The sequence below is a fragment of the Bos javanicus genome, chromosome 5 (genome assembly GCF_032452875.1).
Source record: "Bos javanicus breed banteng chromosome 5, ARS-OSU_banteng_1.0, whole genome shotgun sequence".
Taxonomy (NCBI): Eukaryota; Metazoa; Chordata; class Mammalia; order Artiodactyla; family Bovidae; genus Bos; species Bos javanicus.
In genome coordinates this window covers 116,465,697-116,490,057 of record NC_083872.1, presented here as the reverse complement: position 1 = coordinate 116,490,057, position 24,361 = coordinate 116,465,697, and the positions used below count along the sequence as shown (strand labels likewise).

Sequence of the window (24,361 nt, the reverse complement as noted above, 5' to 3'; positions counted from 1 at the left end):
CTCTGGGCTCATTTAACCCCCTGGTGACTCTGTGCGTGAGCAGGCAAGCGTGACCCTGCAGCCTGCTGGGCACCGGGCCTGGGCACCTCCTAGTGGGCATGCTGTGTGCGCACACGTGTGCACGCAGGGGTGTGCAAGAAAGAGAGACACATAGGGTGACGGGGGGCATGGCACAGATGAGCCCTCGTAGGCTCTTGCCTCCAGAAATGTACAACCGGTGGAAGAGGAAGCCAAGCAAAACACACAATGGGGACTTCCCTGGTGGTCCAGTGGCTAAGAGTCTGCGCTCCCAACGCAGGGGGCCCAGGTTCAATCCCTGGTCAGGAACTACATCCCACATGCTCACTAGTGCTCACATGATGCACCTAAGACCCAGTGCAGCCAAATTAAATAAATAAATATTAAAAAAAAACTCACAATGCCGTGACCACACCGCCCCCCTCCCCCGCAACTGGCACCAGCATTTCTCCGTTCGCACGCACAGCAGACCTTCTGGAAGGAGTCCCCCTGTGATGCCTCCAGGGCTCCCACCCTGACGTGTCTCCCCTTGACCCCACTCCACTGAGAATGGCCTGGTCAAGGTCGCCATCAGCTGGGGCGATACTGAACCCAGTGGTGAATCCTTTGTCCTCATGGTTCCAAATAGGAAAAGGAGTATGTCAAGGCTGTATATTGTCACCCTGCTTATTTAACTTATATGCAGAGTACATTATGAGAAACGCTGGACTGGAAGAAACACAAGCTGGAATCAAGATTGCCGGGAGAAATATCAGTAACCTCAGATATGCAGATGACACCACCCTTACGGCAGAAAGTGAAGAGGAACTCAAAAGCCTCTTGATGAAAGTGAAAGTGGAGAGTGAAAAAGTTGGCTTAAAGCTCAACATTCAGAAAACGAAGATCATGGCATCTGGTCCCATCAGTTCATGGGAAATAGATGGGGAACCAGTGGAAACAGTGTCAGACTTTATTTTTTTGGGGGGTCCAAAATCACTGCAGATGGTGACTGCAGCCATGAAATTAAAAGACGCTTACACCTTGGAAGGAAAGTTATGACCAACCTAGATAGCATATTCAAAAGCAGAGACATTACTTTGCCAACAAAGGTTCATCTAGTTAAGGCTATGGTTTTTCCTGTGGTCATGTATGGATGTGAGAGTTGGACTGTGAAGAAGGCTGAGCGCCGAAGAATTGACACTTTTGAACTGTGGTGTTGGAGAAGACTCTTGAGAGTCACTTGGACTGCAAGGAGATCCAACCAGTCCATTCTGAAGGAGATCAGCCCTGGGATTTCTTTGGAAGAAATGATGCTAAAGCTGAAACTCCAGTACTTTGGCCACCTCATGCGAAGAGTTGACTCATTGGAAAAGACTGTGATGCTGGGAGGGATTGGGGGCAGGAGGAGAAGGGGACGACAGAGGATGCTCAGTTCCTCCGTGAGCGTGTCTGGTCTCTGGGCACCAGCCGCCATCTACCCACGATCACCTCCCAGACTTACTCTACCCCTGCGTGGCCAAGGGTGTCCCACAAGGCCCACAGTCTTAATGCCAAAGGGAACATGCGACCTCCCCAGAGCTGCCGTGTCACAATTTCCCCCAGCTCACCTGCTGACAACCCCAGTCTGCTTGTTCTTTAGGTCAAGACCCACGCAGTCATCTTTGTCTCACACCCGACTCGTCAGCAAAACTTGGCACCACCCCCTGATGTATCCGGAATCTGTCTGCTGCCCACCCTTCCTGCCAGGGCCACATGGTCAAAGCCACGGTCACCTCCAGCCTGGATCACAGGTCTTTTGAAAGGTTTTGCAAGAAAGTGAAAGTCACTCAGTTATGTTCGACTCTTTGCGACCCCATGGACTTTACCAGGTCAGAATACTGGAGTGGGTAGCCTTTCCCTTCTCCAGGGGATCTTCCCAACCCAGGGATCGAACCCAGGTTTCTCGCATTGCAGATTCTTTACCAGCTGAGCCACAAGGGAAACCCAAGAATACTGGAGTGGGGAGCCTATCCCTTCTCCAATGGATCTTCCCGACCCAGGAATCAAACCGGGGTCTGCTGCATTGCAGGCGGATTCTTTACCAGCTGAGCTATGAGGGAAGCCCACAGAGCAAGCCACAATATCCAGAGGCTAAGACTCTGCACTTCCAAAGCAGGGGGCCCGGGTTTGATCCCTAGTCATGAAACTAGATCCCCAGGCTCACCCAGGCGCCCAGAGGGATCGTCTCCCACCTCAACCCAAAACCTTCCTATGGCTCCCACCTCACTTGGCAGTAAAGCCCAAGCCATTGTGGTGGCCTCAAGACCCTGCCTCATGGGCCCATGCAATTCAAACATGCCAGGCTTGCCTCTGCCTCAGGGCCTTTGCACCTGCCATCCCCACTGCCTGGAGCTCCCCTTCCAGATCTCCGCACAGCTCATCTCCTCAGCTCCCCGGGTCCTTAGACGAATGTCTCCCACCACCAGATGCACAGTGGCTGCCCGCTCCCCTCTCCTCCCCCGCCCTCTGCACAGCACTCATACTGCCTGACAATGCGGATGTTATACTTGTCTCCTGGCTGCTCCTAACCCCGGAAGAAAACATGTGCATGGCTAGGATTCACATCTGTCTCTCTTGGTGGCTGATGCATCCCTAGAGCAGAGCCTGCTCCCTTGGGACACACACATTATTTGCTAGAAGAATGAAGACCAGAGTCCTCTAAGAAGCTCGGCCCTGGGGCTTTGGGAGCACAAAGCAGCAAGCCACCCACTCTGCCTGTGGGGGGTGGGGCATGGAGGGCGTGTGAGAGGAGGTGACGGCTGTCTTGGGCTCTGAGGGATGAATAGGAGCTTAACCAAGAGGAGAAGGAGGTGAATGCCATAGCTCAAGTCCAGGAGACGAGAGAGGCCATGAAATGGCTGGGGTCTGGGGTGTGGGCTGGTGTGTCTGGAGCAGAGTGGAGGGAAGGGGGAGGGAAGAATGCTGGATGCTGCGGAGCAGGGGAGGAGGCTGAGGCTGAAGACGTCTCCAGCCGGGCGGCAGGACTGGACGTGAAAGGTGGGGTTAAAACCTGGCAGACCCGTTAGCAACCGGCTGCGGGGGCGGGAGGAGGGGAGCAGAGGGCCCCCGGCTTCCGGAGCCTCGTGGCTGGAGCACCTTTCACCACCATGTGGAAGCACCCTGCTGAGAGAGGAGGGAGGCTCCGGCCAGGCCAGTGGACCTCGTGGCTGGGAGACGACGTCGGGGGTGGGGGGCAGGGGGCCAGCAGGTGTGAGAAGCAGCCCACGTGATGCACGGGTCCATGCGCAGGAGCAGAGAGGTGTCCAGTGAGGCCCACGGAAGCAGAGGACCCCTCTGAGCCCTAAGAGTCCCGTGCCAGCCTGGAGGTGGCCTCTGAGAGTTTCTGCTTCTGTGAAACTGGGTGTCGGGCCCCCTCCTCAAAGGCCTTTGCAGCAGGAATAGCTGTTTCTCTATGAGTCACGATGGCTCCGGGCCCAACGCCTCTGGCCCATCGCTGCTCCGTGAGGCCCCGGTACAGTCAGCACAAAAGGCGCTGGTGTCCATCACTCTCACGCCCGTCTCAGGCCTCCGAGAGGGCGCGCCTGCCCTCTGCGCCCCCCTGCCCTCCGAGGCCTGCCAGCCTCCAGGTGAGGTCGGCCGAGGCCCGCCCCTTTGCATCCCCTGGGAAACGACTTGGCTGCCAGCCAGGGTGTGGCCCCAGCGGGCGGGGTGGGGGCTGTGCCTCCCGGAGAAGAGAAAGCACCTAATCCCGGGATTTGCCGTGAAAGCAGGACAGGGCCGATCACTCATCACCCGCAGAGACGGCCGCGCTGCTGTTTCTAGGCGGAATTTCTGAATCTCATCCGTAATGTGTACTGATCCTGGGCCAAGCTTTCCGAATCAGGCTCCCGGACGGGTCAGCAGCGTGTGTTTAACCCCTTACGAGGTAAAGATTCCAAAGAGGCCATCTGAACCCTGCAGCCTGGAATGCCCGAGAGTGACTTGAAGGCAGACGGCTGGGCAGGCAAGCTCTTTGCTTTGCATGAGGCTTCCCCTGGCCAGGGGCTGAGGTACAGCTGTCTTTACTCACAAGCTCTTGTCCTGGGGCTGCTGTGTACAGCTGACTAAGCTGTGCACTGCACGTAGAAGAGGCTGTGAATGGTACCCCCCAGGATTGTAAAGTGCAGAAAATAGTCAATGTACACTGCAGCCTTGCCACATTATTACTTGTCTCTCTCGCTGAGACATTAACAGAGACAAAACCTGCTGCTGAAAAATAAACTGTAGGAACTCAGATGGCAGGATGCTAGGGAAGCCAGGAGGCAACTTCTTGGGAGCAGGATTTGTGGCTTGGGTGTAAACTTGTCCCCCAGGACCCAGCACAGGGTTAGGCATGGAGTAGGAATCCAGGAGGTTCCTGTTGAATAAACAATTCAAGGATGACAGAACTCAGGAGGCATGGCCTCCACCATTCTGCTTCCAGCCTGACTCATCAGCCCCGGCCACGAAGGGTGCCTATGACACAGCTCCCAGGTAACTGGAGCCACTTTGGGGTGAGCAGTCCCAGGAGCATCCCATGTGACCCCACGGCTGTTCTCCTGTCCTTTCAGGGTGCTCCGAGACTTCACCAGCTCTCTAGCCCCAAACGGCCTCCGCATAGTGGCTCATTTATCCCCTAACAACCTACCCAGCTATGTTACAATACATACAACTCCTTCTGGTGCTTATACCCTGGCAAGGCAAGCATTACTACGGCAATCTCACCGAGAAGAAAACCGAGGCTCTGAGAGGTTGTGAGACCTGCCGGAGGTCACACAGCTAGAAGCAGACAGCCAAGCAAGAACCATGCTGGGACATCTGACCCCAAGCTCAGTGCTCCAACTGTGGAAGCAGAGGCTTCAGGGTGTTTTGCCCTAAAAGGGCCACCCCAGCCATTGATATTTTTCCAAAGTGAAATACAGTAACAGTCCTTGTATGCTCCCAAAAAAAACTTAGAATGCTCTTTCAAAATGTAAAAGCTTCTGGTTCACTTGAGGACGGGGAGTGAGGATATTGTTATTAGGGTGGTGACCTATGGGCCAAATTTAGAGGCTTTGGCACAGACAACGTGGGCTGTGGGAAAAGGTTTGGGTTCCACGAATACTGACTGCACCTACTACATGCCACGTGGTGCTAGGAGCTTCCTTATCATTTCATCAAATGACAAGAATGGTGTCCACAATTAGGGAATATCCGTCCTCAACCTAACCCATGTCCATGCGTATGTGCTCAGTCACTCAGTCGTGTCCCACTCTCCTGTGACCCCATGGCCTGCAGCCCACCAGACTCCTCTGTCCGTGGGATTCTCCAGGCAAGAATCCTGGAGTGGGTTGCAATTTCCTCCTCCAGGGGGATCTTCCCGACCCAGGAATCGAACCCATGTCTTCTGCATCTCCTGCATTAGCAGGCGGATTCTTTACCACTGGGAAGCCTTACAAGGTGAGCTGGACCATCTCCATTCATTCAGACTTTATTGGGAGCATGACTGGTTGCCATGGTATCCAGGCAGGAGCTGAAGATAGGAGCACCTCTGTTCCTCAGGGGACCCAGGGGCGGATGAGGAGCCCAGGGAACAACCCAGAACAGACTGGACGTCCAGCACACCTGCTTGCCAACTGACACTGATGCTCTTCGTTTTTTTTTCCTATAGAAACGGTGATGCCCACCAAGGATCGAGAGGGCCATTCACGAAATCAACCACTGGGTCTAAAAAGTAGCTTGAGCTGAGTGCTGTCTGGTTCCTATTGGCTTCGGGGAGGTTCTAGTAGAAATTTTGGCAAAGCACACCCTCTATGTAGACAGACTTTTTTTCCTCCCTCTCCTTAGAAAATCAGTTTAAAAGGAGTAGTGAGCAAGGAGGGGTCAGGGAGGGCTGAGGCTCAGATACCACCAACCACCCAGGGGTCTGGGGAGCCCAGGGGGAGGGTCCCCCGTTGCTGGCTGCTGACGGTACACAGACTGCACCCACCTCACCACGGCCCCGCGTTACTCATCTCCAGGAACTATTACCTGAAAGACCCCTCCTGGAGCAGCCCCTGATCACAGCCAGTGCTCTGCTGGGCGGAGAGTGAAGCCGGGGCTGGATAAGGAAGGCTTTGTAGTGGCCCGAGAATACCTCAGGCATTAATAGAGCATTTTTTGCACAGGTCGAAAATGCATTCTTCATTTTTCATTGACAGCTGGTGAAAGAGGAATGTAACAGGGCGGCTGCACCCGGCTTTACAGAGAGAGCAGCTCAGCCCTGCTCAGAGCCACCTTTATCCCTGCGGAGAGCTGGTTTTTAAAGGACGCATTAGGGGAAGGTCTGGCCCTTTCAGGTTCTTAATCAGCTTGGAGTGCTTTCTCCTTCTTCTGCTATCTGGGGGAGCAACGACATTCATGTCTCACGGTCTTGGCGGCTTGTGCACTGGTTAATTTTCTGGGACACAAACTCTTGGTAATTCTGCCCGAGTCAACACCCACCGTCCGAGAGCTCCAGCTCCGGGTGTCTGGGGAAGACTGGGCTCTAGGCCTGCTCCACCTCCAGCAGCAGGGGAGCCTAGGACAAACCACACCTGCCTTCTCTGGCCATCGGTCCCTCCTCTGTTGACGGGAGACGCCCAACATGCCGCAGTGTGTGGTGGTGACGAAGAACTCGCTTCCAGCACTGAGTGTCAGCTGCTCCTTCACGTGCATCACAACCCAGCTCAGACCTCACCTCTTTCAGGAAGCCTTCCTGACCCAGTGCCCAATGTCCACTCAGGGTGAAGCCTAGAGCAGGCAGGGGTTCAGCCTATGAGTAGGTGCCGCCCCTTCCCAGGTGCTGAAAGCAGCAGGGGGCTGCCCAGGGGGGTGTCAATGGGCCCAGGAGCCCCCCACGGGAGGCCTGAGTGGCCCACAAAACACTTTCTTCCTCTGCACGGACTTAGAGGGTTTCTAAGACATTGCTTGAAACAAGAATGCACAGCTGAAAACACGCCTGCAAACGGGGCCCTGCGGTTTTCGTAGCTCAGTCTCAAGGCGGTCATTTCCTTAGCTCCCTCCTCTGCCTGATGGAGACAATCACGGCCCCAGAGGCGTCTGCAAAGACCGAGACGGGATGCGGGGGTGAGTGTGCCCAGTGACGGCTGGCTCCCATGCCGCTCAGACTGGGCTGGAGTCCAGTGGCAGAACAAGCCATCACAGGTGGACAGGCCCATGCCCAGGCCTGGCGTGTGCCAGGGTGGCTACCCTCAGAGTCCAGATGCTCCAGGGGGCACAGGAATTCTTTGGGGCAGGAGAGGCGCTGGAGGGAGCAGCGGATAAAGAAGTCCAGGCGAGATGCTCCGAGGAGAGAAACAAGGCAGCGCCCGCGGGTGTCGAGACGGGAGCCCAGCACAGCCTGGGTCGCACCCCAGGGAAACCCCCGTCCCCGCTGGCCTTCACTCTCCACGTGGGAGAGCTCACTGGCAAACCCCAGGAGCCCAACCAGACAAGACGTCCGGCAAACGGACTGAGAAGCTGAAGACACCCAGCCCACCCAGGAGGCCGGACTGCAGCAGGACGACTTCCCCAAGGCCAGCCTGGGCCCTCCCCCAGCACTGAATCCCAAGACCAGGGCCCGCGGGACCAAACGCGGCAGGAGAGGATGCTGTGATTCCACGGTGGAACCCGTGGTCGCCTCTCACACCGGGGTCTGTCCCCTCCTCGCCCATCCCCGCCCTGGCCCGAGTCACCATGGGAAGACCGGCCAGCTCCCCCTCGCTGCTCGGGAGTCCCCCTCCAAGAAGGAGTTGGAAGGGGTGGCCTCCGGGAGCCTCCAGGCTCCGAGGTGCCAGGATTTTCTGTCCCAGTGGATGGGAACCCAAGAAACACAGGCTCCCAGGTTGGTTTTGTTTGGAGTATCAAGGCGGCTAGAAAAACGTGCTGTGAGCACGGGCTCTGGGCCCAGATGCGCCCGGCCCCTGGCTCAGGTCACTCCAGGAAGGGTTTAGCTGGGAACCGAAGACACGAGCACTGTCTGAGTCCCCAGCGAGGCCTCGCAGCTGCTCGTCACTGTCTCTCCACCACTACGTTCCCATGACCTGTTTCTGCCTCCCCACTGCCATCCGGTGGAATGCAAAGCCCTCAGGGGCAGGGGCTGTGTGGGTACTGACCCATCTTTGTATGCACAGCGCCAGGCCCGGGGCCAGTACAGAGAGGGAAGAGCCCAGAAACCCAAAGAATGAACGAGTGCGTCGGAAAGATCTGACTCCATCTCCAGCGTCTAAGAGCTGAGAAGTGCCCCCAGGGCGGCCGTGCTGCAGCCACACCTGCCGGCCCAGCGTCAAGCACAAAGGCGGTCCCAGGCAGGCTGCTGTGTGCAGGTGCCCGCGAGCTGTTCACCAACCCCCATGCCAGGGGGTTGGCGGGCAGCGGGGGGCACACAAACCCTCGACCCCGCTTCCTCCTGCCTGCCCCCATCCCCAGGCGCCTGAAGGTCCTGTAACGCATCGCTCCACCTAACAGTGGGGGAAACTGAGGCCCAGGGCGGGCAGTGACTCAGGGGCAAGCAGCAAGTTTTATGGCTGCACGCCCTCCCCTTCAAATCCCAGCGAGGACTCCTGTACTATTAATTGTAATTAACTAATTATTCTTGCTGCCAGCTAGTGGAGGAGGAGGCCGGGGGCGGGGGGGCCCCCAGATGACTCAGTCATGTTTACAACATGCAAACCCATTTAAGAGCTTGTAAAGTCGCTATAAATGGCTCTTTGGCAACAGAGGAGTTAACGATCCTGTCTCCAGCTGCAGCTCCACAACGGTCAGTCAGGACTGCGGCCTCAGGGATGGGGTTCTGAGAGGCAACAGTGCCACCTACAGGCCACGTTCCGAAACGCTCCGCCCAGGCCAACAAAATCCAGGACCTAGGAGACCTGGAGGGGCTTCCCAGGAGGCTCAGTGGTAAAGAATCTGCCTGCAACGCAGGAGAGGAGGGGTCGATCCCTGGCTCGGGAAGATCCCCTGGCGAAGGAAAGGGCAACCCACTCCAGTATTTTTGCCTGGAGAATCCCATGGTCAGAGGAGCCAGGTGGGCCACAGTCCACAGGGTCGCAAATGAGTCACACCCGACTTAGCAGCTAAACAGCAAACAACAGCCGCAGGTGGGGAGACTGAGGCTCCCGGGATCACCCGAGAGCAGGTGGCTCCACCCTGCTGGACGCTTTTCGCACCGTGAGTGACAGGTGCGGGTTTCCAGCTGGGCCCTGAAGGACCAGGGGACCCGGGCAGGAGCCGGGCTGGTCTGCGATAGGCCTCGGCTGAGCCACGACGGGCTGGAGGACCAGGGGCATCTGGCTGAACCTGCTGTCTCCGGCCACTCACCCACAGTCATGCCGTCCATGTAGCGCTTGATGATGTCGAAAGAGTCACGGAGGTTCCCGTCCGTTATGTCGAAGATGATGTCCGCGTGGTTGGCAGGATACGCAGGCGTGATGGCCCGGAGGAAGATGATCTCTGCCAGACAGAAGCGAGGCATGGAGAGGGCGCAGCGCTGGGCCCCGTGACCCCGGAGAGGCCTGACCCAGGGCCGTGAAAACCCAACACAAGGGCCCCATGCATGGAGAAGGTGCAGGGGCCCCGAGGGACCCCAGGTCACAGCCTGTGCCCGCTTTGCACCAACAGGGAAGCCAAGGCCTGGCGAGACTTTGGGTCCTCCCGGAAGTCATGGAGCGCATTAGCTGGGGAGGCCAGCGCTAGGAAGTAACTGGTGATTGCTCAGGAGTCTCCCTGAAGCTGGGAAGATGGGGAAGAGGGGCGGATGAAGGATGTGGGAGAGAGGTCGAGATGGTCCCTGCCCCACCATGATGGGGGTTGGGCAAGCCCCTCCTCGGGCCGGGCCCCAAGCGGGTGGGTGGCTGCGTCCATCTCCCAGGCCACCTGATGTGAAATCAGCAGACCCTGATGTTAAATCAGGGCTGGGAGCACAAGGGCCCGATTTACGCAATCTGGAGGGTGGTGGGGAGTCCTCTCTGAGCCTCCGTCTCCCCACCGTAAAGTGAAGCAGGCGCCCGCCACTGCCCACTAAGGGTCCTCTCCACGTGAACAGTCAGGGTCCAGGTTTCCTGGCCCAAGATGCCAACAGGTAGCTCTAACCACGCCCAGCTCCCCGTAGCACCAAACTGTGGGTCAGCACCAGCCGGAGGGCCACGGCACGGGGGAAAGGGATTTGGGAAGGATCTGCGTGGTTTGGTGGAACCCGTCATGGTGCACGGGGCAAACCGCAGTCAGTGATGTTCTCTGAGCCAAGTCCGGGCCGCCCTGCAAAGGTTCTGCGCCTCCCTTTCCTAGAGGGATGAGGAGGTGGGGGGCTCAGCTCTCCTGCCGGTGAGCCCGTCCCTGGGTGCCTCTCCTGCCCTCCCACCCCCACGGCCAGGCTCAGTGTTCTGGTACGCACACCCAAGTCACTCCCCGGACCCTGAGGCCATGTATAGACACGAGGCAACCTGTCCAACCTTCCTGAGACGGACGGAGGGCTCTTGTTCACCACGGCGTCCCACAGCCTGACACCCAGGAGGCTCAGTTGGCTGAATTAATTCTCGTGGGGAGCTCTTCCGAAAGCCACAGGGGAAGGATGAAGACTCCACAGAGGAAGGGGGTGTCTGGAGACCACGCCAGCCCTGGCACGTGGGCCGCACACCCCAAAGGAAGGCACACAGGGCAGCTTCCTGCCCACAGCCTTCTGCCAGGCACGGGGAGCCCGCTGCCCTGGCCCCACGTGTGGACAGGGGCTGCGACTGCAGGTCGACACTGCAGTGGGAGCTGCCTGTGGCGGGCACACTGACCCCTTTACCAAAGGGTTTCCTGGAGTCGGTCTAGCCACACCAACCCACCTGCCCCTCGGTCTCCAGGATGCAGCTTCTGTGTGCAAAAAGCATCAGTCACGACCCTCTACTGGCTCCCAAAACCTTGGAGTTGAAGCCCCAACTCCAAGTGCAGGCTCCCACCTACCTTTGCAGCGCATCTCTTGCCAAGCCTTCACCACTCCAGCCAGAAAAACTTGGCTTCCTTCCTCAAAGACCCACACTCCCCACTCACCTCCAGATTTTCCGGAGGTATTCTGATTTGGCCCTCTCTCCCACTCCCCACTTTCCTACATTAACATCCTACTGGCCCCTCAGGACCCAGAGTAGGGTCACTGCCTCCTGGAAGCCCTCCCTGATAACCCCACACCTGGCAAAGAATCAACACTTAATAGCTATTCGCTGAACAACTGTTATCCCCCAAATGAGATCCACACCCCCTCCACTGAACTGAGGGCGGGGAACAGGCAGGAACCGGGTTGCCTTGTAGTCTGGGGACGTGGAGGAGATGCAGAAGCAGGGAGGGGTCGGCATTCCAAGCCCCAAACCCACATCTCGCCAAGGAGCTGCTCCTGCAGGTCAAGCTATCAACCTCAGCAAGGGGGCAGGGATGGTACCCCAGACGCTGGCCTCCGCCAGGACCCCCGCAACGGCTCCAGACTTGGGGGCGGCCACTCACCTTCGGGGCGGGTGAACTCACGGAAGGTGGGGAGTGAGACGACGGTGTGGGAGATGGTGTGCACCGGGTCCAGCACGCAGGCGACATCGTTGGGGCGGCAGGACTTGATGCAGCGGACAGTATCTGTCTTCTCTTGGCGGAGCCTGAGGGGAGCCACAGCACAAGAGGGGGTGGGAAAGGTGGCACCCGGACACCCACAGAGACAGAGCCCAGGGTCCAGGAGAGAAGCAGGTGGCCGGGCAGCAGCACCCGCCCCAGGCTGGCTCCGTCGTTGAGAGACCCGCACCAGCCTCCCAGCCCGGCTGCTCCGAGGGGATGCTTCCGAGTCCTTCTACAAACCGGACCGGGAGTCGAACCCCTGAGACACACCCCAGTTTCCATCTGCCCCGGCTGGGATAAACAAAGCTTTGCTATTTACCAGCTACACAAACTGAGCTTCAGTTTCTGCAACTGCAAATCACATTCATTCATCCACTTGCTCAACAAGCGTGTTTGGAGTGTCTGCTGGGTGCCACACACCAGGGACACCAAAAGCAAGCAAGGGAGACAAGGTCCGGCCTTCCTGGGACCCGGGTCGGGGTGGCGGGCTGTCACAGGTAAAGCCCCCAGCTCGGCGCCCCACACAAAGCAGTCAAATCTCCAGTGTCACGTACGTGATGGACGGGGAGGAGGGGCCCGAGTTTGCTACAGGTCCAGGCATACTTTTAAAAACCTCTTAATCATAAGATAAAACACAATGCGAGAGCTACACAAAACAAGGTTACAGCTTAACGAGTATTATCAGGCAAACCGCTTTCCAATCGGCACCCAGGTCAAGAAAGAGAACTTCAACCTGGCACTTGAGGCCCCTTCGTGGGCCCAGATCTGTCTTAACCCTCTTGGGCACCCCCAAAGTAACCCCTGTCCTGTCTCTGCCAGCAATCGCTACCTGGGTTCCTTTACATCTGTACCACACATGTGCATCTCGAGAAAATCACTTAAATTTGCCCATTAAAATAATTTTGCTATATCTTTCATTTATTTATTTTTTTTGCTGTGCCACGTGGCACGCAAGATCTTAGTTCCCTGACCAGGGATCGAACACATGCCCCTGCATTTGGAGCACAGAGTCTTAACCACTGGACCACCATGAAGTCCTTGTTGTATCTTTATGTATTTTTTTTAAATGAGACATTGTTTTGGAGACAGTTCTTTATTCTCTTTTGGCTGCGTTGGGTCTTCTTTGCTGTGCACAGGCTTTCTCCAGTTCTGGCGAGTGGGGGTTACTCTCTAGTTGCGGTCATTTCTTCTGCTGTGGAGCATGGGCTCTAGAGCGCGTGCGCTCAGTAGCTGTGGTGCATGGGCTTCGTTGCCCTGAGGCACGTGGAATCTTCCTGGACCAGGGATCGAACCTGTGTTGCCTGCATTGGCAGGCAGATTCTTAACCACTGGACAACCAGGGAAGTCCTCTCCTGAGTCCTTTGGACTCAGCCCCAGGAATCTCTGATGGCTCTCTTGCTATCTGGCTTAACAAGGTGTTCCAGCCTCATCTTACACTTTTACTGTCCCAGGTATCTCCAAGAAGTGTTGGGTTTGTTTTTTGTGTTTTAGTGGAAAATGATATTTCAAGACCATAATCTGGATACCAAGAATGCTCAGTGCTACTGAGTTGGTCATTGTTTCTAGGCCTCTTCAGTGGAAATTTTTAAAGATCACATACAGTATGAGTTCATACTGATATCTACAAACAAAATAAGAAGCACATAGTTTTTTACTTAACGTCTCCTATATACCAAAGGAATCTCCTTTTTTTCCATATCAAAATTCTGGCTCTTAAGAACACAGGATATGGTAGAATATCCCATAATTATTTATTTTTGTTTATTCCATATTTTGATCCAGTAGTCTCAGAATAACAAAACTACAATCAGTACCACTAACATAATTACATAATTACTTAAAGTAGTACTTTGGGGGCTAAGTTCTCCTAATTCTACCTACAACTTTAATAGATGTGCTGGATCTACATAGTCTGAACCTACAGTGATTCATACCATACTCTTTTCTTATAACACTCACTTAACTGTAGTTCTGTGAGTAATTATGTTTAATGCTTTCAGGCTGACAATTTCACATGGTGCTAATGGTGTGTGCCCTTTGTACATAAAGGCACAAAGGCTTCCCTGGTAGCTCAGATGGTAAAGAGTCTGCCTGCAATCTGAGAGGCCTGGGTTCGATTCCTGGGTCAGGAAGATCCCCTGGAGAAGGAAATGGCTACCCACTCCAGTATTCTTGTCTGGAAAATCCCATGGATGGAGGAGCCTGGTTACAGTCCATGGGCTCACAAAGAGTTGTACAAGACTGAAGGACTTTCACTTTTGTACATAAAAGTCTGTTTTGTTGGGTATAAAATCCTTGACTTACATTTTCTTGAGCATTCTAAGTGTTAATTTTCTTCTGGTGTAAGTGTTGTTATGGATAAATTTGATGATAACACAGTTTTTTCCCTTATAAGTCTCTTGCTGTTTTTACCCAAAGGCACAGGTATTTTTGTTTTCTCTTTATATCTTGGCGTTGGTTGCTCTGAGTCAATATGTTCAAATATATTGGGTGTTCTTTCAATATGGAATTTAAAATCTTTTCCCTAAAACATCTGTAAAGCCTCTTGAATTATCGATTTTAGTGATTATTGCCACCCTCCTTTGTTTCGCATTAATTCTTCAGAGATTCCTATTGCCTGTATGCTGGGTCTTCTTCGTCTTCAACATCTGTCACTTTCTCCTCAAGTCTTTTCATGTTATTTGTTTTTCAATTTATGAGATCTTTTTTTTCAGCTTTTCCTTAAGTATTTATTTCTGAAACTGCTTTTTGCTTTAATTTAAAATAATTTCTTGAGTCTCATCACTTCATTTCTCAGTTTTTCCTAATTCTGGCTGACATTTTTCCTTCATTTTTGGTTATATTTTCAGTCCTTTTGGTTTGTTTGATTAGGTTACAGCTTTGATCTAGTCTGTAAGCATATCTTCCTGGAGTACTTTCATTCTCCAGAGGAATGTCATTCTGTTCTTTATTCTCTTTTTTCCTACAATAGTTTTATATGAGATTTAACCTGGATACTTTTTGGCTAACCATCTTTATGTGAAACCAGCATCACATAAGCAGTGGTCCACACTTTTCCTGATTTCACACGGCGGCTTCATCTGTTGTTTTTGGCAGCCTGCTCTCTGACAGGCCTCTACACTTACCTGGAGCTTCATTTTCCACAATAGTCTTTTTCCTACTCAATTTTCTATTTCATTTCCAGCATTTTCTTCATAGTATTAGTTCCTGACTTTTCAAAGAAGCCTTCATGACAGTTTTAAAAGTTTAATGGGGCTTCCCTGGTGGTCCAGTGGTTAAGAATCTTCCTTGTAAAAACTAGGAATAAAACTACCATACGACCCAACAATCCCAGTACTGGGCATATATCCTGAGGAAACCATAATTGAAAAAGACATATGTATCCTGATGTTCATCGCAGCACTATTTACAACAGCTAGAACATGGAAGCAACCTAGATGCCCATCAACAGATTGAAGGATAAAGAAGCTGTGGTACGTATATACAATGGTGCATCACTCAGCCATAAGATGGAATGCATCTGAGTCAGTCCTAGTGAGGTGAATGAATCTAGAGCCTACTATACAGAGTGAAGTAAGTCAGAAAGAGAAAAACAAACACTGCATATTAACACAGACATGGAATCTAGAAAGATGGTACTGATGGATCTGTCTGCAGGGCAGCAACGGAGACGCAGAGAACAGACTTGTGCACACGGTGGGGAAGGAGAGGGTGGGATGAACTGAGAGAGGAGCACTGAGATATATACACTATCATATGTAAAACAGACAGCCAGTGGGAATTCGCTGTATGATGCAAGGAGCTCAAACTCGGTACTCTGTGACAACAGAGGAGTGGGATGGGGTGGGAGGGAGGCTCACGGAGGGGACATACGTATACCTATGGCTGATTCATGTTGATGTATGGCAGGAGCCAACACAATATTGTAAAGCAATTATCCTCCAATAAGAAAAAAAAAGAATCCATTTTACAGTGCAAGGGACTCAGGTCTGGGAAACTAAGATCCCACACACCGAGGGGCTACTAATACTGCACACCGCAGCAGAAGATCCTGCATCACACAACGAATACCCTGCATGTCGCAACCAAGACCTGATGGAGCCTAAAGAAATATTAAAAAAAAAAAAACAAAGAAACTTCCCTGGTAGCTCAGCTGGTAAAGAATCCGCCTGCAATTCAGGAGATCCCGGTTTGATTCCTGGGTTGGGAAGATCCCCTGGAGAAGGGAGAGACTACTCACTCCAATGTTCTTAGGCTTCCCTGATGGCTCAGCTGGTAAAGAATCTGCCTGCTATGTGGGAGACCTGGGTTCTATTCCTGGGTTGGGAAGATCCCCTGGAGGAGGGCATGGCAACCCACTCCAGTGTTCACGCCTGGAGAATCCCATGGACAGAGGAGGCTGGCTGGCTCCAGTCCATGGGGTCGCCAAGACTCGGACACGACTGAGCGAGTAAGCAGAGCACGGCCTGTTCCACCCCTTCTTCAGTCCTTGCACACACTCGCCACTGCAGTGAGCAAAGTGGCTCCCAGCCTCAGCCACTGTTCTCAGACTGCGCTGCTGCCTTTCCACAGGACACTGCTGACTGCTTGGGTTCTTTCACTGCTTCCTCCTGCACGGATGCCAACACCATGTGGGCGGATTTCATTTGAACTGTATGTGGGGGTTGCCTTTGTTTAGTTAAAAATGTTTCCCATGGAGGAAAAACTTTATCTGGTCGTTGTGGTTTTGCTTAGGATCCAGAGAACTTCCAAAACTATGCTGCAACGTCCTCGCAGACGTCTGTGCTGGACAGTCGGCACACGTCACTTCCTGGACTCCTCACAGCTCTTCCCTCTTCGCCACACGGTCTCCTTCCTCAGTCAGGAAAACACTCTGTCCTTCACTTGAGAATTTTAGAACTGGGCTGGTGTGAGGGCTTTCTGAGAGCAGGCTAGAGTAACAAGCTGATGGGCACTGAGCAATCCCAGCAATCCGGCCCCCTTCAGCATGGGGCTGGGTGTCTGAGAACAGACTCCGGAGCCAGGCTGCCTGGGTCGGAATCCCGCCCCACCTTATATCAGCACTGGGACTTCGGGCACGTTACTCAACCTCTCTCTCCCTCCATGTCTTCATTGTGAAATGAGAATCATAACCGCACTTTTCTCAAAGGCTCCATGCTGCTGCTGCTAAGTCGCTTCAGTCGTGTCCGACCCCACAGACGGCAGCCCACCAGGCTCCCCCGTCCCTGGGATTCTCCAGGCAAGAACACTGGAGTGGGTCGCCATTTCCTTCTCCAATGCATGAAAGTGAAAAGTGAAAGTGAAGTCGCTCAGTCGTTCAACTCTTAGAGACCCCATAGACTGCAGCCTACCAGGCTCCTCCGTCCATGGGATTTTCCAGGCAAGAGTGCTGGAGTGGGGTGCCATTGCCTTCTCCCACAGGCTCCGTGAGGGTTAGTTAATTGCTTGGCCCACAAAAGGCACTGCCTAGGTGTTAGCTGTGATAGTTGTTAACTATTTTATCATTATATGATCATCATAATCATCATCCTTCACCTTTGGGCTTCCTGGTGGCTCAGTTGGTAAAGAATCTGCCTGCAATGCAGGAGACCTGGGTTTGATCCCTGAGTCAGGAAGATCCCCTGGAGAAGGAAATGGCTGCCCACTCCAATATTCTTGCCAGGGAAATCCCATTGACAGAGAAGCCTGGCAGGCTATAGTCCATTGTGTCGCAAAAGTCAGACATGACTTTAGGGACTGAACACCACCACCACCACCACCTTTGGGAGCTTGGTTTAAAAGTGCACAAACATGGGACTTCCCTGGATGCCCAGTGGTTAGAATGCTGTGCTTTTACTGCCAAGGGCTCAGGTCTTTGGTGGAACTAAGTCCCGGTGGAACTAAGATCCCACAAGCCAGGTGGTGCTGCCAAAAAAACCCCAAAACTGCCCACACAGGTCCAAGAGTTGGAAGTGATGGCAGCTCTGCAAACCCTCCGAACTTTCATTCTCCATTTAAATCAACATCCAAATGAACACCTGAGTACCTTCCAATGAATGGAGGCACCAACACTCATTAACTGCCTACCACAGCCAGATGCTGCCTTGGGTTAAGTAACTTCATGTCATTTTCAAAACAGTTCAGGAAGTGGGCCTCGAAGCTCTGAAAGGCAAGTGACTTATCCGAGGTCACAGAACCAGTAAATGGCAACGAGGGCTCTTGAACTCTTGTGTTTCGTTCGGTTGGTTGGGTGGGTTGGTTTGTTTTTCCTGCACTGCGTGATCTCAGCAGGCTGATACCGCTATGTAGCCTCCAGGGACTGCAGAGAGGTGAGCGGCCAGGTAATCCAGATACCGCCATCCCCATGAGTGCATGCAGGTACACGCGCAGACACATCAGAGGTGTTCTCGGATGGAGCAGGCCACCTCAAGAGGCAGGAAGTCCCACAAACAAGGCAAAGTGCAAGAAAAGCTGAACAGCCAGTGGGAATGTAGAGGGATTCTGGCAAGCCTTGTAAGGCTGCTGAAAGGCTTCTAAAGCCCCCAAGAATCCCGCCACATCTTAACACTCCCGGGGGCAAAAAGCTCCCCCAGCCTCAATAAGCAGGACCATGATGAAAGAACAGTGAAAGTCACTCAGTTGTGTCCGGCTCTTTGCAACCCCATGGACTACACAGTCCATGGAATTCTCCAGGCCAGGATACTGGAGTAGGGAGCCTTTCCCTTCTCCAGCCAATCTTCCCAACCTAGGAATCAAACCAGGGTCTCCTGCATTGTGGGGGGATTCTTTACCAGCTGAGCCACCAGGGAAGCCCAAGAATACTGGAGTGGGTAGCCTATCTCTCCTCCAGCGGATCTTCCTGACCCAGGAATTGAACAGGGGTCTCCTGCATTGCAGGTGGATTCTTCACCAGCTGAGCCACCAGGGAAGCCCCCAGATGAAAGAGTAACTGAATACAATGACGAATCCCTGCTGTGTCTTGTTGATTTCACAGAAGAGGTGGTATCTGAACTAAGCCTTGAAAATACTATCCATCCATCCATCCATCCATGTTTATTCAGATGTTTACTGAGCTCCTTCTACAGGCCAGACATTCTGAAAAGTGTAGAGAACACAGACAGGATCTCTGCCTTTAAAAAGGTGATGATAAAAAGTAACAGAAACAAGGACTTCCCTGGTGGTCCAGCGGTGAAGACTCGCACTTTCTGCGCTTCCACTGTGGGGGGCATGGGCTCGATCCCTGGTTGGGGCACTAAGATCCTACATGCTGCGTGGCGTGGCCAAAAATAAAGGAATTGATAGCACCATTTAAAAGTATTTAAAAAAAGAACAAGATGCCAGGGTAACTGCTCTGATGGAGTCCACCTGGCTCTGGAAAAGCTCAGATTAAGAAAAGCCTTCACCAACAAGGTGACCTTTAAGATACGTCTTCAGGGAGAATGGCCATTTGCAGGAGGAAGGCATGGCGCGTGCTATGGCCTGGAGAAAGCGAGTGTAGAGAAGGGCAGGAGTTCTGCGTAACTAGAACACTGGTCACTAGCAGGGGGTCAGCCAGAGTGGGGAACAGGGGGGACACGTGGCTGAAAAGGTGGGCAGAGGCTGGAGCAGGCACGGTCTCAGGTGCCATTCCAAGGGAGTTGGGCTTCGTCTGCTAGTCATAGAAGGTTCTAAAGAGGGGAGGGACACAACCAGACTGGTCCTTCAGAGAGGTCCTCTGGCTTCAGCTTGGGAGATCGCAAGCTGGTCCAGACCAGAGGTGCTCAGAGAGGGGTCTAGGAGACAGCAGGGGTTTGGAGGCAAGTGGCTAGGACCATGTGTATGCTCCTGTGGCAAGTTACCTGCTGCCTCTGTCACAGGGCACAGAGCACCGTGTTAACTGTATACCTGTCCTCTCCACTAGATAGTAAAGTGGGCCCCTTCCCCATCTTCTTCCAGGCCCTTGTAGGAAGGACCTTAGGCCCCTCCAGCATCCTTCACTTGATTCCTCTTGACATTCTGCCTCCCCTTCACGTTCCTACTTGAAAACAGCATCAGCAGCCACAGAAATGCTAGACATGCAAAGCGACGTTGGCAGGAAGTCATCCATTCCCTCAGCAGACAGAAGCAGAGGACCTACGGCATGCTAGGCCTCGCCAGGAGCTTAGGGACACGGCCCTGAACGAGACAGACTTGCTCCCTGACTCCCCGGAGCCTTCTGGGTGGTGGGGGACAAAAGTGAAACACAGACAAGAGGCCTGCAAACTATGAGGAGCGTCACAGAGGCGGAGTTAGGGGAAAGACTGACAGGGGCAACATGACCCAAGGGTGTCCAGGGAGGCCCCGTGGCGACAGGGGCACAGTGACTGCGGTTCAGCCAACAACTGAATGGTCAAGGGTGCAAACGCATGTGCAAAGGGCCTGTGGCAGCAGAGAACCCAACAGTGTGGTTCAAGGGAAGCAAGGCAAGGGAGAACAATTTGAGGTCAGGCTGGAGGGGGATGCCAGGAATACATGATGCCGTGCCTTGAGAGGCACATTGGGGGCTTGGCTGGGATCACGGTGGAAGAGATCTTCGAAGAGAGGCAGGCCCATCGAGGTTCATGTTGGCGGTGTCGTGACGGAACGGAACAGTCAGAGCTGTGCCGTCAGCAAACCAAGGTTCGAAGATCAACTGTGTGACCCTGCGCACATCGCTCACCCGCCCCTCCCCGAGTCTTCTGGGATGACACGCCTGCCCCACAGGATGGGAAGTAGCGCACAGGAAGGCCCGGGGCTTACTGAGGGGGGCCCATGAGCGACACATTCATCAGGCTCCCTTTGCCTCCTCCTGGTACAAAGCTGGGGTCCTCTGTGGAGGGAACCGACCTCCCTTAGGTAAGGGCTGCATGTAAGATGCCGTGATCACGTTCAGTGTTCTTCCACAAGTTTGGGCTTCTCATCAAGACAGAATGGGAGGTTTGAGTCCCAAGATGGAGCTTTTATGGTCTCAGTTAAAGGCTCAGCTCCTGGCAATACAGCAAGGAAACCAGGCTGGGACCAGAAGACCTGGGTCCTAGACTGCCTTCCACCACACATAGGCCACGTCACCTTGGTCAAGTCCCTCCCCTTCTCTGGGCCTCAGTTTCCACATCTGTGAAGTGAGAGGGGATGGAGCTCAGCCATCCCTAGGGGCCTCCGTCACCTCGTCCTCTGGGCTCAGCACAAGTAGGGGACAAAGAATCATCTCAGATGAAACATCTGACCTCGCTCTGCCCTGGCCTGGGGCGCCCTGGCGGTGTGGACTGTGACTCCCACTCTCAGGGGCTCCTGGACGCAGACCCCTCACTGAAAACACTCCTTGGCCACCCTTGGGGGCGCCAGGCAGTGCTGGGCTCCCCCTTCCCCACCAGGAACAAGCAGCACAGACACTCCCGACCGCGCCAAATAAAACCAAGGCACGCCAGCCATGCTGTGTGGGATTGCCCGCTGAGCCTTTATTGGCATCCCGGAGGGGAGGGTGGGGAAAGCAACAAGGGGGGCCCCTCAACGGCCCAAAGCGCGTGCTTAGAGCTCTGCAGATACAAAGATGTAAAGCTTGGCCACAAAGGAGCTGACGGTGCCGTGGCGGGAGAGGTCCATCCTGACGGTCAGGAGCATGTCCCTGGGCTCGGGGACGGGCTTGGTGAGGGCCACCACCCCTCTGTGGTGGTTCACCTTCTGGGTGGTGAAAAAGCCCTCCTCGTTGCCGCCGGTGATGGCCAGCTGCATGCTGTCCCCGGGGACGACATTGGAGGGGCCCATGCGGAAGACCACGGCGGGCACTTGGATGTTGGTGGGGAAAGAGAGGTGGTAGTGGGTTATTCTCAGAGGCAGCTTGGGGCACTCCTGATTCTCATGGCAAGGCAAGCGCTCGCAGCGGCTGCAAGAAAAGTGGACAGAGAGACAAGGAGAGGGTTAGGGCCCATTCAGCAAGCGGAGAAACAACAGAGCGTGGGGCGGGGTAAGCGGGGGGCCTGCTGGGCGGGGCCTCCCGCCGCCCCTCTGGCCAATCAGCCAACGAGAAGAGCACCCCTCACTCACCTGTGGGAGGTGCCGGGGACCTCCAGCCGCTGCCTCAGGCACTAGCCTCTTCCAACACCCTCGGGGGCGCTGGGTGGCTGGGGCCAGGGTTGTGCCTGGAGCAAGGGGTGTCCCTCTCTCACCGGCAGACCCCACCCCAGGCTGTCCTCACCAGGCACACCCTGCCCTCTGAGTGTCGTCCAGGCTCCCAGCTCCTCGCCCAGACAGTGGTCAGGGCGACACTGGGCGGCTCTCCAGGCCAGCAAACATGGCTGCCGCCATTTACAGAGAATTTGGCTATTCGTCAGCATGCCTTTGCTAGAGTGATCACACCCACACTGTGAGGGGGCATTGAGGGCCATTTTTCAGATGAGGAAACTGAGGTTGAAAGAATCAGTGGCTTTTTCGAAGTCACAGAGTGTGTAAGGAAGCTAGATTTGTGCTCAGTCAAGTATTTTCCTGTGTTTCCTTACTAAAGCTTTGTACTCTAGGCCCAGTTCCCTGTCTGTATTCACAGGACCAGCCAAGTCTTGGGGCAGAGATGGAGACAAGTTCTAACTTCCTGGGTCAAGATGGAGACAGGTCCTAACTTTCTGTGACAATATGAGGAGCAGTTTTAACTTCCTGTGACAGGATGGAAACACATCCTGACTTCCTGTGACAGGTCCTAACTTCCTGTGACAGGATGCAGACAGGTCCTAACTTCCTATGACAGGTTCAGGTCCTAACTTTCTGTGACAATATGAGGAGCGGTTTTAACTTCCTGTGACAGGATGGAGACATGGCCTAACTTCCTGTGACAGGTCCTAACTTCCTGTGACAGGTCCTAACTTCCTGTGACACGATGGAAACACATCCTGACTTCCTGTGACAGGATGCAGACAGGTCCTAACTTCTTGTGACAGGTTCTAACTTCCTGGGTCAAGATGGAGACAGGTCCTAACTTTCTGTGACAATATGAGGAGCAGTTTTAACTTCCTGTGACAGGATGGAGACATGGCCTAACTTCCTGTGACTCTTGTGACAGGTCCTAACTTCCTGTGACACGATGGAAACACATCCTGACTTCCTGTGACAGGATGCAGACAGGTCCTAACTTCCTGTGACAGGTTCTAACTTCCTGGGTCAAGATGGAGACAGGTCCTAACTTTCTGTGACAATATGAGGAGCGGTTTTAACTTCCTGTGACAGGATGGAGATACGTCCTAACTTCCTGTGATTCTTGTGACAGGTCCTAACTTCCTGTGACAGGATGGAAACACGTCCTGACTTCCTGCGACAGGTCCTACCTTCCTGTGACAGGATGCAGACAGGTCCTAACTTCCTGTGACAGGATGGAAACACGTCCTAACTTCCTGTGACAGGATGGAGACACGTCCTAACTTCTGTGACAGGACAGAGATATGTCCTAACTTCCTGTGACACGATGGAGACAGGTCCTAACTTCCTGTGACAGGATGCAGACAGGTCCTAACTTCCTGTGACAGGTTCTAACTTCCTGGGTCAAGATGGAGACAGGTCCTAACTTTCTGTGACAATATGAGGAGCGGTTTTAACTTCCTGTGACAGGATGGAGACATGTCTTAACTTCCTGTGACAGGTCCTAACTTCCTGTGACACGATGGAAACACATCCTGACTTCCTGCGACAGGTCCTACCTTCCTGTGACAGGATGCAGACAGGTCCTAACTTCCTGTGATAGGATGGAGACACATCCTAACTTCCTGTGACAGGACAGAGATATGTCCTAACTTCCTGTGACAGGATGGAGACACGTCCTAACTTCCTGTGACAGGACAGAGATATGTCCTAACTTCCTGTGACACAATGGAGACAGGTCCTAACTTCCTGTGACAGGATGCAGACAGGTCCTAACTTCTTGTGACAGGTTCTAACTTCCTGGGTCAAGATGGAGACAGGTCCTAACTTTCTGTGACAATATGAGGAGCGGTTTTAACTTTCTGTGACAGGATGGAGACACGTCCTAACTTCCTACGACAGGTCCTAACTTCCTGTGACACGATGGAAACACATCCTGACTTCCTGCGACAGGTCCTACCTTCCTGTGACAGGATGCAGACAGGTCCTAACTTCCTGTGATAGGATGGAGACACGTCCTAACTTCCTGTGACAGGACAGAGATAAGTCCTAACTTCCTGTGACACGATGGAGACAGGTCCTAACTTCCTGTGAGAGAATATTTACTGCTCCTAAACTCCTGTGACAGGATTATGAGGATAGGTTTTAACTTCCTTTGCCAGAATACAGACAGATTCTAACTTCCTGTGACAGGAAGGGGACAGGTTCTAACCTTCTGTGAGATGATAAGAACAGGCCTATCTTCTGCCTCTTGAACTCCACCACAATAGGAAGGCAGCTGCCTTAGGAGCAGAGCCAAGGTGCTGAGCCCCACAGGACTTGACAGAGCATGTCCCAGGAAGTCTCGCCATCTTAACTGTGCTTGGATTCTCCAGTTGGGAGCATCTGCTACTGTCCTTGTCTTCCATCATGCCTCCATTTCAGCTTTTCAGTTTCCATGCCTCGTGTTGGGTGACTAGAACTTATTTAACACTTGGCGTTTATTGTTAGCAAGCACTGTCTCTTTTTACATCCTATGTCCAGGCTCTTTATCAGAACTCACTCATTGGAATCCTTTCATTTACTTGGCTGTTTACCATTTTCAGCTCTTAGAAATGAGCTTAGGAATGAGCTCCATGCTAGTAAAGGCATGTGAAAGTCAGGAACACTGAAGATGAAGGTTTTGTAAGGGAGGTGG

The 24,361-nt window shown here is 53.6% G+C and overlaps 1 protein-coding gene across 2 annotated transcripts in view; it reads right to left on the bottom strand.

The window, feature by feature from the left end:
* FBLN1 (fibulin 1) overlaps positions 1 to 24,361 on the bottom strand; it is an 80,518-nt gene that overhangs the window by 9,980 nt on the left and 46,177 nt on the right. The window contains exons 15-16 of one of the 2 annotated variants that reach the window (XM_061418850.1): positions 11,491 to 11,633; positions 9,334 to 9,465 (exon numbers count right to left, since the gene is read on the bottom strand). In XM_061418850.1, coding sequence (XP_061274834.1) covers positions 9,334 to 9,465; positions 11,491 to 11,633 — 275 coding nt within the window. Of the gene's footprint in view, positions 1 to 9,333; positions 9,466 to 11,490; positions 11,634 to 20,993; positions 21,446 to 24,361 lie in introns of those variants that run through there. The other variant, XM_061418851.1, reaches the window with a different exon arrangement.